Source organism: Rhinopithecus roxellana, chromosome 2 (genome assembly GCF_007565055.1).
Source record: "Rhinopithecus roxellana isolate Shanxi Qingling chromosome 2, ASM756505v1, whole genome shotgun sequence".
NCBI classification, from domain to species: Eukaryota; Metazoa; Chordata; class Mammalia; order Primates; family Cercopithecidae; genus Rhinopithecus; species Rhinopithecus roxellana.
In genome coordinates, this window is record NC_044550.1 from 127,733,475 (window position 1) to 127,749,900 (window position 16,426).

General features: G+C 36.5%; 1 protein-coding gene across 2 annotated transcripts in view; it reads right to left on the reverse strand.

The window, feature by feature from the left end:
• Positions 1-1,603: 1,603 nt before the first annotated feature.
• OCIAD1 (OCIA domain containing 1) overlaps positions 1,604-16,426 on the reverse strand; it is a 30,337-nt gene continuing 15,514 nt past the window's right edge. For both annotated transcript variants that reach the window (XM_010354962.2, XM_010354963.2), the window contains exons 5-9: positions 14,510-14,557; positions 13,327-13,462; positions 11,432-11,601; positions 5,755-5,907; positions 1,604-2,133 (exon numbers count right to left, since the gene is read on the reverse strand). In XM_010354962.2, coding sequence (XP_010353264.1) covers positions 2,096-2,133; positions 5,755-5,907; positions 11,432-11,601; positions 13,327-13,462; positions 14,510-14,557 — 545 coding nt within the window. In that variant the 3' untranslated portion in view covers positions 1,604-2,095. The remainder of the gene's footprint in view (positions 2,134-5,754; positions 5,908-11,431; positions 11,602-13,326; positions 13,463-14,509; positions 14,558-16,426) is intronic.

Genomic DNA, 16,426 nt, shown 5'->3' on the forward strand with positions numbered 1-16,426 from the left:
ACGTGCCTTACCAGCATGCCTTTTAGACCCTGTCCAAGGCTTAGAATCTCAAGGATGTTGTTCATCAGCCTCACAGGGAGCCCAACATAGAAAAAGGACTATTTCCAATAGATTTTATGAGTGGCTCTTGTGTAATAGAATAGATTATAAATTGATACATGAGAAATACACAGGAAAAAGAAGTATGTCAGCTTGGACAGGGGTAGTAGTAAAAATAGGCCTTTGGACCCCCAAATTCTGTGAGGGAGTAGGCTTTACAAAACAAACAACAAAAAAACCTACTCAGCTGCAAACACAAGTGCCTCAATAGAAAAGGAAAAATCAGAGGGCAGGGTCAAAAGCCCCAGAGAACCACCACCAGGGAATACACCTAGACCCCAAAGAATGGCCACATTATGCTGGCTAGACTTCAGAATTGCAAGCCAAGCCTTGCCTTTTCTGTTTTTGAACGGGAATCTCCAGAGTAGTGATGTTATGCCTAACAGGTGAACAAAGCAGATAACTTCTTAAGTTCAGGCCTTCAGATTGAGAGAAATGGTATTCATGACGCTTTTATTTATGAAGCTTTACCCAAGGAGCCTCATCCATACCTTACCCCGATTAGATGATCAGCTCCTAGACTTTGAGCTGTTGTAATGGCATAGGAAATGGAGGTCCTCGGGAGAGGGATGTGAATTACAGCGGCCAAATGATAGACTGAAAGATGGTTGTGGTATCTTCCATCCCACGTGTTCTTTCCAAAATGTGACTAGGTGGGGGTCTATTGGTCCAGGTTCCTAATGTCCACTACAAAGCAGTGTAGTATTTGCATATAACCTATGTACATCCTCCTGTATACTTTAAGTCTTTTATAGATTACTTGTAATACCTAAAGTAAATGCTATGTAAATAGTTATTACAATGTATTGTTTGGAAATAACAAGAGTTCAATACAGACACAACCATCCATTTCTCTCCCTCAAATATTTTCAATCTGCAGTTGATTGAATCTGCAGATATGGAACCCACAGATACACAAGGTCATTGTATACCAATTTTTTTTTCTTTTTAACATCTTAGTCTCTGTTATGTATACCAAATTTTTATTGTTTTAGAATTTACAAATTCTTTAAAAATGACAACTTGCTTTTTTAAGGCAGTTCCTTATTACTCAATTTATCTACATAAATCATATTCATTATATTTTTACTTTTTTTAGACATAGGGTCTCATTCAGCTGCACAGGCTGGAGTGCAGTGGTGTGATCACAGCTCACTGCAACCTAGAACCACTGGGTTCAACTGATCCTCCCAACTCAGTCTCTCAAGTAACTAGGACTACAGGTACACGACACCATCGCCAGCTAATTTTTATTTTTTTGTAAAGATGGGGTCTCACTTTGTTGCCTAGGCTGGTCTCAAACTCCTGGACTCAAGCAATCCTCCCACTTCAGCCTCCCAAAGTGCTGGGATTACAGGCATCAACCACTGCCCACTGCCTCCAGCCATATATTATTAAATATTACAGATGACTTTATTTCCTTTACCTACATGATTATAACTAGCTTAAAAATAAATCAATAAATTACAAACAATAAAACCATAAAATCAAGGAAGATGAGGGCTGCTGCATGTTCCTTTACATTTTATTTGCCATAAACATTAAGATAATACAGCAAATACCGGAGAAAAAACGCTTTTTCATAATTTCCTAATGTAAAGCTTCACACTTAAAAATTATGCTTGCTCCCCCCACCCACCCCAATTCAACATGCAGATATCATTTATTTTCATATATGCTGATTCTAGAGCACTGTAATCTCTTGATGGTTTTATGAGAGTATCTTTGCCCTTGCAACAATTTCACAAACTGTATACAATCATGGTATAATACCATCATTCAAATGAATCCCCAAGGTAAGGACATTTACACAATATTAACACTAAAAATCTGTTTTTTTTTAACACGCCATAGAAGTCAAACTACAAAAACCCAGGATCTTGTTTTAAATGTGTTTATGAAGACTGCTGCTGATCTCAAAGCATGCAGGTAATCACGACCACCTAGATGAAGCTGGATGTTGAAACTCCTTCAGTAGGTCCAATGATGTAATTTTTCACTCATCCCAAGTATCTCCATATTTGTTTACTTTGACTAGGAAAAAAGCACAAATAATTGATGATTCCAAGCAATAATAAGTAAAAGATTATTTTAAGTTTGTTGCTATGATGAAAAGTTATGTTTCTCTCTCATTTGAATAAAAGCACATGAGAGTCAAATTATAATTACAAAAAGGGGACGGCCAGACTTTTGTCAACTTGGGGTTGGACAAATGCATTGTATCTAGAATTTTACATAAATAGTTAGTCCTCATAACAAACTTCTAAACACAATTCTCATTTTAATGGTGAGAAAACAGATTAGTAACTTGCCCAAGGTACAAGCCCTAACAAGAACTGAGATTTGAGTAGAGGTCTGTTTAGATCCAAAGCCTGGGTACTTTTACATCTTTACTGTACTACCTAAGTAAGTGTGGCACATATTAAGTCACATGGAAAAAAAAATTAGTGGGAAATAATAAAACAAACATTTGAATTTTCGTTTTTCACAAAAAATACAGCAGTAGAAATGGTCAAGTGTTCAAGTTGGAATTAACTCAATCTTCTCTCTCAGGGCTGTAAATACTACTATAAGAAGAAAATACTACTACATTTCACAGGTACTCTACATTTTACATTTTGAAACATGCTCCACTGTCTATTCTACTCCTTTACTTTTTTGCTCCTCTTCAACACAGCCTCTGTCTATGAGTAATCATAACAATATAAAGCAGCAGTTATCACAGTGTGGACTCTTTTCAGGGAATACATGAAGTCAAAATTATTTCATTATTATATTGACATTATATATCCTTATCCTTCACATTTTGCCTTTTCCCCTTGCTCTCATTCCCTCATGAGTACATGTTACACGGTTTTCTAGAAGCTACAGGATGTGTGGTGACATTGCTCTGGCAGTTAATAGAATACGTGCTTGAATTTTTAAAATTTCTGAGTCTTAATTTCTAATTAGACAAACATCTAATTAGGTGAAAACGTTAAGTGACACTTTCGACCCTGTGAATCTACCCTGTACTAATCTCAATAATATTTTAGAAAATCACTGAAACTATTTCATAACAAGTCTTTTCTTTAAATTATATAAAGCACACAAAAAGCCTTTTACCAAAAAAAAAAAAAAAAAAAACCATTTCACATTCTTGTGTCATGTAACAGAACTTGAAGACTTCAGTCAAAAATCACAAATGTCAAAATCCAGCAAATACTAAAGGTCTACAAAATTTCCTTTCTTAACCTCTATTACTATAGAAGCCTAACCCAAAATACTCAATTTCTGATACAGTGTAAGGTACTATGCTATGCAGACAATAATAGAAAAGATTACAAAAATAAGAAAAATATTACTTTCTGCCCTCACAGAGCTTACAATCTAAATCCTCAAATTAATTAGCAGAACAAAGTACCAACGAGTCTTTACTTATTATAGATAGCAATAGCCACTAGATGGATAGTTTATACTAAATGTTGTTTGATGATAAACATTCAAAAGTATGGTAGATCCCTAATTTATTTCAAAGGTAGATTTTTTTACATCAATAATATGATGCAGATATTATCTATCTTTGTTATAAAAACAGAACTCCAAATGCAGCAACCACTAATGATTAAAAATAAAATTAGCTCTAAAAAATGACCATAACAACAAATACGAAGGACTTCCATGTATTTTTGCATTATCTGTGGCATATGACCTTCAAGAAGGTACCAAAGATCTATTCTTTCCATTTTTAAAGTAGTAAATAGAAAACCTTGAAACAATGACACATACTCTGAAATTCCTTAAGAGAAAATCATAAAAATCCTATACTGAAATAGCTACAAAACCCTATTCAAATGCCCTCTTCCTTTAGAGGTAAACTTGTATCAAAAAATTTACTTTGGCTAATGTATAGCTATTTCAAAAAGACTTAAAAGAAATCAGCATTTAAAAATTCACAATTATTTTTTAAAAGTAGGTTTTTTTTGCTTTTTTCCTCTTTAAGAAATGCCTTAGAAGCTGGTGTATATGGTATATAACTCTTTCAATTTCACAAATGTACAAGAAAGGTCAGGCACAGTGGCTCCCACCTACAATCTCAGCATTCTGGAAGGTCAAGGTGAAAGGACTGCTTGAGCCCAGGAGTTTGAGACCAGCCTTGGCAACATAGGGAAAAACCCACTGTATCAAAAAAAAATTTTAACAGCCAGGGATGGTGTCATACACCTGTAGTCCCAGCTACTCAGAAAACTGAGGTAGGAGGACTGCTTGAACCCAGGAGGTCAACCATGATTACACCACTGCACTCCACCCTGGGTGACAGAATAAAACCATCTCAAAAAGAAAAAACAAACAAAAAAACACAGAAGAAAAAAATAAACAAGAGAAAAACCCAAACGTACAAAGAAAATCAATCTCATTACTCAATCATTCCGTGGTTAGGCCACAAGTGGTATTACAGCACAATGCCAACCTCAGGTCACTACAGCAACTTATGTGATAGGTGTATCATTAGGAAAATAAGACTATCAGATCTCCAAGGAGATTTTTTATAAGAGAAAAACAGTCAAATGAGTATATAATCTCTACCCTGTGTTACAAAACTAATACTTACTGTCTTAAGTCTTACTATTTGGAGTTCATTATTTTCTTTTTTTTTTTTTGGACACAGAGCCTCTCTCCATCATCCAGGTTGGAGCGCAGTGGCGTGCTGTCAGTCACTGCAACCTCTGCCTCCTGGGTTCATGCAGTTCTCCTGCCTCAGCCTCCCGAGTAGCTAGGATTACAGGCATGCACCACCATACCTTTTTTTGTATTTTTTTTTTTTTTTGTATTTTTAGTAGAGACAGCATTTCACCATGTTGGCCATGCTGATCTCCAATTCCTGGCCTCAAGTGATACACCCAACTTGGCCTCCCAAAGTGCTAGGATTTCAGTCATGAGACACCGCACCTGGCCTTGACTTCAGTATTTTCTAACACAAAATGGCCTTTAGAACACCTTAAAAATGGAAGAACTGGCCAGGGTACGGTGGCTCACGCCTGTAATCCCAGCATTTTGGGAGGTTGAGGCAGGTGGATCATGAGGTCAAAAGATTGAGACCCTCCTGGCCAACATGATGAAACCCCGTCTCTACTAAAAAATACAAAAAACTAGCCGGGCGAGGTGGCGGGCGCCTGTAGTCCCAGCTACTCGGGAGGCTGAGGCAGGAGAATGGCGTAAACCCGGGAGGCGGAGCTTGCAGTGAGCGGAGATCCGGCCACTGCACTCCAACCCAGGTGACAGAGCAAGACACCGTCTCAAAAAAGAAAAAAAAAAAAAAAAAAAAATTACAAAAAATTAGCTGGGCGTGGTGGCAGGTGCCTGTAGTCCCAGCTATTTGGGAGGCTGAGGCACGAGGATTGTTTGAACCCAGGAGGCAGAGGCTGCAGTAAGCCAAGATTGTGCCACTGCACTCCAGTCTGGTGACAGAGCAAGAGCAAGACTCCGTCTCAAAAAAAAAAAAAAAAAAAAGGAAGAACAGATAACTGTAAAGTACTATTTTAAAAATATTTTACTTTGGTTAACTGCTTAAAGAGTTAAATCACGTATTAATTAATTTTTTTATAGTACTGTTTTAAAGTAATGTTTTAGTTTCCAATCCTAAACAGTACAGTGATTCAGACTAAACTATCATACCTTCTTTTTTTGGCACTCTTTCATGCATAGGACTGACTGAGGGGTCAGTCTTTTGTGTTAAAGATACTTCATATGACTCTCTGTTCTTATTCCTTAATTCCTCATATGTAATATTTTTTCTTTTAGGACTTTCTTCAAGGTTGGGATCAGGTCCTAAAACAACAAACAGTTAATAAATGGTAATAAAAGGATTTGTATAACTCTAAAGCAACCAAATTTTACAAATGCTCCTTACCTACGATCAAAATAGTATAAAGAATCAAATTATTACCACCATTTCACAGGTACTATACTTTCACCAAGATAATTATCAAACTGAAACCTACTTCCGCCTATATTTTTAAGCTTTTATTTCTAAAAATTAAAATGGACATCAAAGATTTTAAAAACTAAACCACAGCCAGAAGAAAAATAGGTATCATAATATATAACCGTACAATTTAAACTCATTAAAATACCAGTGTTTTAAACTGGAGTTATTCATACTGTATACAGAATTAAAAGAGAAATATATTCTACTAGTGACAACTGAATAACACTTGACATAGTACAGATTTTACTCAATATATAAATAGTCCTATAACCACAGACTCTATGAAAACAACTACAGCTATTTTCAAAAATCATTTATTTTACCATTTTATGAAATTTAAACAAAAATACTTGAAAACAGGCCAGGCACAATGGCTCACGCCTATAATCCCAGCACTCTGTGAGGCTGAGGTGGGTGGGTCACCTGAGATCAGGATTTCGAGACCAGCCTGGCCAACAGAAAAACCCCATCTCTACTAAAAACACAAAATTAGTTGGGTGTCGTGGCACACGCCTGTAATCCTAGCCTAAGGAGGCTGAGGCAGTAGAACCACTTGAACCAGAGACAGGGAGGTTGCAGTGAGCCGAGATCGTGCCATTGCACTCCAGCCTGGGCAACAAGAGCAAAAATCTGTCTCCAAAAAGAAAAAAAAAAAAGTTGAAAATAATTACTTGAAAAGTATAAAACATAGCCTTTAATCTGAATATGTATTGTTTTCATTCTGGTCTAAAAGATGCAACGTTGATGCAGAAGAAAGTATCAACTGTTATTTTGGCCTGGGAACTAACATTTATTCTTTATTTCTCCCAAAGAGAGTCAAAATGTGAATATTACATATTATCATAGAGTCAAATGTAAATATAATGCAGTGGTTCCTCCTAATATTGGTTGACAGGATCAAATAGTGAACACAGTTTGTAAAATTTATAAACAGCAACAAAGGCCATATGAACATTAAAAAAAAAAGATGCTAACATTCAGTGAACAACTATTTAACTTACAAAGTCTTACATACCACATACCACACCAAAAGTACTATTTTTCAAAGATGTTTTCAATGAGACATATAAATCGGGCATATAATTTTAATATTAATTTTTTAAAAAATAATTTTTGTGATATTTAGAACTCAAAGGTAAGATTCCAATGAATAATTAGAATTTTCTAAGCAACATAACTATACATTAAATAATGTTTTCAACCATAAACTTCCTTTTTTTCTTTTTAAGACAGAGTCTCACTCTGTTGCCCAGGCTGGAGCGCAGTGGCGCGATCTTGACTCACCAAAACCTCCGCCTGCTAGGTTCCGGTGATTCTTCTGCCTGAGCCTCCTGAGTAGCTGGGATTACAGGCATGCGCCACTATGCCCAGCTAATTTTGTATTTTTAGTAGAGACAGGGTTTCGCCATATTGGTCAGGCTGGTCTTGAACTCTGACCTCAGGGGATCCACCTGCCTCGGCCTCCCAAAGTGCTGAGCCACTGCACTCAGCCGTTTTCAATCATAAACTTTTATTCTGCTAAATAAATATATACTGTACTGATATAAAGCAAAGAGGATTTAAATTTCTCCTAATTAGTTCTTGTATTATTATATGATGGTTCAAAACTAAATTTTTCTTACTAAAAAAAGAATGTAAAGGAAAACATTGCAACCTTATATTGGGATTAAAACACTTCGCATTTCATTAGTAGTAAGTAATTACTGAACTCATTTCCCTTCACCATATATGTTATATTAAAAATTCTGAAGGAAATCGTGGGTACTTCAGGAACCTTGGGTTCTTAACCCCACTCTGCTGACAATTAGGAAATGTCCTTGGGCAAATCACTAAGCTTCATTGAATCCTGGTTTTCTCAATTGTTTAATATGGTAGTTTGAGTAGATGATCTCTGAAGTTCCTTCCAGGTCTAATACTTTTTCTTATAAAAAATATTTTACTGTTATAAAATTCTGGAACAAATAATGAAAATATAAATAAGACAGAAGAAGACAGAAGAGAATTTCGCATATTGTGGAGAGAATATGATTTACTATTTTCAGAAGGTTACAAAGAACTGGAAGGACTAAAAAATGAAAAATGTAAAGTGGCACTGATTTAAATGTAACTGTAATAAACTCTAAGTCTCCTAATAGCAACGAAGGAGTGCTTGCTATTTTAAAAGATTAATAACTCTCTGAATTCCTGGAAAACAAAAGCAGAACTAAAGTAGGACTTAAACCAAAGAAGATGCCATGGTAAGGGAGGACAGCATCTGGGACAAAGCAAAAGCAGGCCACTGCTGGCCCATGTGGAGAGCAGTAAAAAAGTAGCCACTTTGATTTTCTCTAGAAAAGTGGGTCAGAAGGCAGAGCAGTGGATGGATGGATGGCTGCTGTGGAAGGCATAAAATAATATTAACACATGGCCTTGCTAAGTAGTCTGTGGGTAGAGACCAAAGGGTTTTTTGTTTGTTGGCTTTTGTATGGAAAAGAAACTATATAACAGAATTTCCTAATGCAAATGGTGGGAAGGATGCAAGTCATTACAAGGAAAGAGTTAGTGCATGTCTAGAACACAGTAGTGCCCCCTTATCTGTGGTTTCGCTTTCCAGGGTTTCAGTTACCTGCAGTCAACCATGGTCTGAAAATATTAAATGGAACATTCCAGAAATAAACAATTCATAAGTTTTAAATTACACCCTGTTCTGAGTAGTGTGATAAAATCTTGTGAGGTTCCACTCTGGTCCATCCAGGACTTGAATCAATCCCTTTGTCCAGCATATCCACACTGTCTACACTACACTGCCTATTAGTAAGTAACTTAGTAACCATCTAGATTAAAAAAACATAGAACATAAAGGATTTGGTAATATCTGAGGTTTCAGGCATCCAGAGGGGTCTTCAAACTTATCCCCCATGGATAAGGGGGGACTACTGTACAAGAATAATGGATTTGAACTTCAGACTGGTTAAATGAGACACAGTGAGGAACAAGGACGGCTGCCTTTGGAGATAAGATGGTGACTTTAGCCATTCTCTCCTAATCTGCCCATTCCCTTCCTTCCTTTTCTGACTAATTTGATGCCTTTGCTTCCAACCATTAAAGAAAAAAATAAAAAATCAGAGTTGAGGATTAAGAAGCTCTCAGTAACTTTCATCCAAACTCTTTAATCATCTGAACTTCCATTCTTTCCTGTCTCTTCCTTAATACAAGGGTAATACTCACCCCTTTGCCCTGACTTTTGCTCTGAAGTAGTGCTGTCCAACATAACTTTCTGCAATGATGAAAATGTTCTATATTGGCACTAACATGGTAGCCACTAGCACATACGACTGTTGAGCAAGTGAAATGCTACCAGAGCAATTGAGAAATCGAACTTTAAATTTCATTTAATTTTAATTAATTTAAATAGCCACATATGGCTAGTGTCTACTCTATATTCTGAGCTACCTAGAACCCCTTCTGCATTCTCTAGAACCTTCTCTGACCTATAATCAACTTCTCCCTTTCCACTGTATACTCTCCCCTCCCTTTAACTTCTTTCCCTCTGATCTTTTAAAATTTAAAGAGTATACTCTACAAAGGTCCATAATCCCTTATCCAAACCTTGGGGTCCGATATGTTTCACAATTCAGTTTGAGATTTTAGAAAAATACTATAGTAAATACCCCTTATATTACTTAATATCCATCCATTCAGAGGTTTAGGACAGAAATGAGTAAGCAAACACATTAATGGAAAAATTTTATCTGGCAAAGTAAATAAAATCTACATTTATATAACTTATGTGAATTTAGGTCAGGGTATTCTGCTAAATGAATTCAGGTCAGATTTTGTTATTAGTTTAATTATTAAAAAACAAAAACAGGCTGGGCACGGTGGCGCATGCCTGTAATCCCAGCACTTTGGGAGGCCGAGGTGGGTGGATCATGAGGTCAGGAGATCAAGACCATCCTGGCTAACACAGTGAAACCCCATCTCTACTAAAAATACAAAAAATTAGGCCGGGCGCGGTGGCTCAAGCCTGTAATCCCAGCACTTTGGGAGGCCGAGACGGGCGGATCACGAGGTCAGGAGATCGAGACCATCCTGGCTAATAGGGTGAAACCCTGTCTCTACTTAAAAATACAAAAAACTAGCCGGGCGACGAGGCGGGCGCCTGTAGTCCCAGCTACTCGGGAGGCTGAGGCAGGAGAATGGCGTAAACCCGGGAGGCGGAGCTTGCAGTGAGCTGAGATCCGGCCACTGCACTCCAGCCTGGGTGGCAGAGCAAGACTCCGTCTCAAAAAAAAAAAAAAAAAAAAAATACAAAAAATTAGCCCAGCGTGGTGGCAGGCACCTGTAGTCCCAGCTACTCAGGAAGCAGAGGCAGGAGAATGGCATGAAGCCAGGGGACGAAGGCTGCAGTGAGCCAAGATCGCACCACTGCAGCCCAGACTGGGCGACGGGGCAAGACCCTGTCTCAAAGAAAAAAAAAAGAAAACTTGGCTTAAACCTTTTTGAATTTCAGGATTTTAGATAAAGAATTATAGACCCGTATTTCCTGTTTCTAATTCCTCATCTTACACTACAGACCAGACTGAAGGAAAGAAACTAATGTTTTTTGAGTCTATTATTTGCCAGGCATTTCCTCTGATTATTTCATTTAATTCCAACAGTTCATTAAGAGAGGTTATTATCATCTCCATTCAACTGATCAAGAAACTGAAAGGATTATAAAGTAGTTATAACAATATTACTACATTATTATAATGTACTAGTAGTTTTACAAGGTCACATAGCTAGCAAATGTCAATCATGATTCAAATCCAAGCCTTAATCCAAAATTGATGCTGTTGCACTTATATGTGTGATCTTCAAAGCTAGTATTTACAAACTTCACAAAACATTTTCACATGGATTTTCTCACTTGACAACAGTTCTTTCTTATATTATAGACAAGAAAGTTGAAAGCCTTTAAAACCCAGCCTATCAAATGTAAAATGTAACCTTTTTAAATCGTTCCTGGAGCCTCTACTTCCTGAGACATGATTTATCATTTCTTCTTCACTATTCCACTAAGCTTGCCTTAGTATTTTCAATTACTGGGACATACTAGTAATTTATCCTTGTATTTCTGTATCTTCTAACAGACTGAGAGTTTTTCAGGCAAAAGAACCAAGCGTTATTCATCTTCTTCCACGACTAGCAGAGTCCTCAACATCTACTGGTCCTCAAGAAAAGTTGAATGAATGAAGAAACAAATGAACAAACATGCTGAGGTTAGGTTGATGATTGATGGTAGAACACACAGGTGATATCCAGCAGAAAAGGTCATCAAATAAAGTTTATACATACGTTGGACCATAAAATGTTGAAATTCATTTCAAGAGAAGTTTCTACCTTGGACAATATGATCAGTAATACCAGTGGGAGCAGATTCATTCATAGAAGAACTGAATGGAATTGGCTCATAATGAGGAAGCATTTCTATGTTGTCTGCTGCTGAGGATGTCACAAAAGATGATTGACCACTCACATTTGAGTCATATTTTGACTTCTGGTAATACTGCCTGTAAATAAAAATCATATTAAGAAATATGAGTCATTGCCTGTATCTTGAATAAGTGTTAAAATAACTTCTTTCATATATCTTATTTCCATAACTATATATACATATACTTTTTTTTTTTTTTTTTTTGAGACAGGGTCTCACTCTGTCACCCAGGCTACAGTGCAGCGGTGCAGTCTTGGCTTATTGCAATCTCCACTTCCTAGGCTCAAGTGATCCTCCTACCTCAGCTTCCCAAGTAGGAGGGACTATAGGCATGCGTCACTACTTGGTCGTTTGTAGAGATGAGGTCTCACTATATTGCCCTGGCTGGTCTCGAACTCCTGGGCTCAAGCAATCCTCCTGCCTCGACTTCCCAAAGTGCTGGGATTACTGGCATGAGCCACCCATCTGGCCTCGAAATAACTTTTAACACAGTTATTTATAAACAGTAAAATGAGGTCTGGTCTTTCTGCCAACAAAACACTTTTAAAAAGTCCTGACCCACTTATACATCTTAAAAGTGGTCACTGTCAATATAGAAAAATAGGAAATGTATACTCAACTTTCTATTAGCCTTTCAAGATAATTTTAATATGTTTAAAAGTTCTTCGAAAGAAAAAGCACCTTAAATCAGGTCTAATTTCAATAACCATGTTCATTTCCCATGTCAATTGAGAAGGTAATGTCACAGCTAAGAATCTATATAAACACTAATCTGCTAAAGCAGATACAAGTAATTCTCTCTCATGGGGATTACATTGCCTGCCTATCTGTTTAAGAAGCACTAAAATGAAAAGTTGGTATCTGTTAAGAGATGGATGGCATTGATAAGATTTGGGAATTCAAAATAAAAGTCCAAACTATAGTAACCAAAGGTCTGCCAAATTGAATCAAGACAAAATCCTTTATTCTAGAACATGTACTCCCAGTAGGATACAACTCTACATTTAAAACAATGAAGGCCAGATGCAGTGGCTCACCACGCCTGTAATCCCAGCACTTTGGGAGGCCAAGTGGGGCAGATTGCTTGAGCACAGGAGTTTGAGATCAGCCTGGGAAACACAGTAAAACCCTGTCTCTACAAAAAATACAAAAAATTAGCTAGGCGTGGTGGTGTATGCCTGTGGTCTCAGCTACTCCAGAGGCTGAGGGAGGATGATCACTTGAGCCCAGGAGGCAGAGGTCACAGAGAGCCGAGATCACGCCACTGTACTCCCAGCCTGGGAACCAGAGTGAAACTGTCTCAAAACCAAACAAAACAAAAATGAAGAACCAGGCACAGTGGCTCACACCTTTAATCTCAACAATTTTGGAAGCCGAAGCAGGAGGATCAATTGAGCCCAGTAGTTCAAGACCAGCCTGGGCAACATAGTGAGATCCCCATCTCTATAAAAAAAAATTTTTTTAATTAGCTGGGTGCAGGGGCTCACGCCTGTATTCCTAGCTACTCCGGGAGCTTGAGGCAGCAGGGCCTTGTGAACCCAGGAGTTCGAGGCTGCAGTGAGCTAGGATAATGCCATTGTACTCCAGCCTGCGCGATAGAGGGAGGCCTCATCATTCATTCATTCATAAATAAATAGTGGCAAGTCTTGCTCCAATTTTTGAAACAAATTACTTTTAGCCTACAGCAAATGGCAAGTATCCAGTGGTCCTTCAGGCAATGTTTTTGGGACGTGAGTTATAACAACATCTAGTTGTTTCTTAAAAATTAAAAATCTTAAGTAAAGATCAGAATCTGGCCTACCCAGGTGGTGAAGATCGTCGTCCTTGTCCTGATCGTAAAGCTTCTCCAAGCGGGGAATTTTCAAGGTTCTTGAATTTCTCTTGGCAAGTTTTCACGTAAGAAAGTTTTCCAGCAAAGTATCCCATGATACAAGCAACTTATTTGTAAAATCAAACAAGAAGTGTAACTGAATGTGCCTTTCAGACAAAAGTATTTTCTAAAAGAAAAATTTGTTTTAAAGTGTGATTCTAAATATGTCTTCGGTTTAGAAAGACTGAGATTTCCTGAAATAATGGTAGAAGAAACCAAAACTAAATCAGATCAGAGTTCATAGACAGAGTCTATGGATGTAATTCAGTTTCCAAAAAAAAGTGTGCCAAAATAAAGTTGTTATAAATAAATTGAATATGGTATACTAATTACTTTGTAAAATATATAGGAAAGATTTAGTAAAGGTATAATGAGAAGAGGAATGGATAAGAAATAAAAGCATCCAAACATTTATTTATTTCGAGTTCTAAATAAACAGAACTAGATCACAAGGATTTAGGCCATTATTTTCCTACAAAACAGAAAATCATATGCACAGCCATTTTCACAAGATTGTTTTAAAATAAAACTAGGTGTAACAAATCCCTTAAAGTAATAAATTACGAACCATAACCTAAACGTGGCAATTACTGCATCACATGAGTTTCCAATACAAAAGAAAGGCTAACCTGAAAGACTCATGAAAAGCCTCAGGCACTTCTTTGAAGAGCAATGTAGCTTCTTTTTCTATTAACTTTATTGCAATGTGTAAATAAGTTACGCTTATTTACATATTAAAATGTAAATTAGAGAGATTTCTTTTAAAAATTAAGCTTAATTTTAAATATACTTTGATTAATCAGAATATGTGCACAACTTTCTTTCCCCATAGACAGACCAAAAATGTATTTTCAAATACTTTACCCTTACAAAATAAATTTAAATTAATAGTTCTATTACATTAGAAAGACACAAAAAATGCCTATTTCAACTAATGATTTTTTATGCTAACAATAAAATATCCAAGTAATCCACTTAATGAAATGCTTTAACAAACTGATTTATCACAGCACGTAACCACATAATATGAGTAAGACATGATAAAACATTTGATAAAAATAATTTTATTTAAGTTTTAAAAAGCTATGAAAACTACAATGTTGTTTATACTTACATATAAGTTTAGGGATGGAACCATATTTGGGATGACTTGAAAGTATTCCTAAAGAAAAGAGTTAAGTATTTCTTAGTAACATTGTTAGAGAAAGAAAACTCAGTAAAGGCTATCTTTAAATATAATCTTACAACATTAGCTTCTTCCATGACCCTAGAGAACCCTAGACTGTTTAAGAGGGAAAACCAAATGAATTCAATATCAAGAGAAATATGACAAAAATCCAAAAGACTCTACAAAGTATTAGAACAGGTAAATTTAGAAAGATCACTTGATATAAGGTCAATAGACCAAATAAATGTGTGTGTGTGTGTGTGTGTGTATGTATGAAAAACTGTTTATACCAACAACAAACCAAAAAAACAAACGTTTTTTACAAGACAGAATTAATTATAGCACCAAAAAAAAACACTCAAAACCCAGGAACAAATCTACTGAAAGATATGAAAGATCTCTACACTGAAAGTTATAAAACGTACTGAGAATTGAAAGACTCAATATTCTAAAGATGGCAATTCTCCATAACTTCACCTATAAATACAATGCAATTCCAATTAAAATCAAAGTTTCACAAAAATTGAAAAGTTTATTCTAAGAGTCATGTGGAACACAAAGGGCCAAGGCAACACTGAAGAATTGTATTATAGAACTGACTACCACCAGATAGCAATATCTACATGATAAAGCTGTAGTAATTAAGACACTCTGGTATTAAGTACAAGAACAGGTAAACTGACCAAAACTAAGAGTCCAGAAACAGATCCACACCTGCACACTTGATTTATGACAAAGACAACACTGCAGCATAGTTTTTTCAAATACAGTGCTGGGTCAATTAATATCCATTAACAGGGGAAAATGTACCTTGATCCTACATCGAACAATAATCCAGATGGCTTAAAAACTTAAATATGAAAGATTTTTTAAAAAAATATTATAGAAGAAAGCATGAGACCATCTTTGTGTCCTTGGAGTAGACAAAGATCTTAAAGAGTCAACAAAAAGCACTCATTAGAAAGAAGAAACCTGATAAATTCGACTCTATTAACACTGAAAACTACAGTTAAACACAGTGGGGAAAAAATAATCACCATATCTATATCTGACAAAAGACTCAGTTCCAAAATATACAGAGAAGTCTCACAAAACCAATAGGAAAAAAGACAATACAATGGAAAAATGGTTAAGAGACTTAAACAGATACCTCACAAAAAAAGATATGCTGAAATGAAGTATAAACAAATGAAAAGGTCTTCAACTTAATTGGTCACAGGGAACTACAAATTCAAGCCACAATGCAATCAATATTTGTGTTCATTTACCACAATGGCTAAAACATAAAAGACATAAAAATAGCTAGTGTTGATGAGAATGTAGGAGTATAAATTGGTCTACAGTTTGGTAATAACTACTAAAGCTAAATAAATATATACAAAAGCTATGACCCAGCAAAATGTCTATCAAAAGGCACCATATTCTTGGCAGAACTAATTGTAACAGTGAAAACTGAAAACTACCGACTATCAATGTACAGTTCAGACAGATAAACTGATGTATTCACACAGAGGAAAACTATATGACAACTACATGCAACAACGTGGTTAAGTGCAATGATGTGCTGGTAAACCAGCACTCCCTACAAAAAGCTCTAATTTTAATGTTTGTCAGTTTCCATGGTGTAAAGCTACCAATTCTTTTTTTTTTTTTTCAGATGAGTCTCGCTCTGTCGCCAGGCTGGAGTGCAGTGGCACCATCTCAGCTCACAGGAACCTCCACCTCCTGGGTTCAAGTAATTCTCCTGCCTCAGCCTCACAAGTAGCTGGGACTACAGGCACACGCCACCATGCCAGCTCATTTTTTGTATTTTTAGTAGAGACAGGGTTTCACCATGTTGGCCAGGATGGTCTCAATCACCTG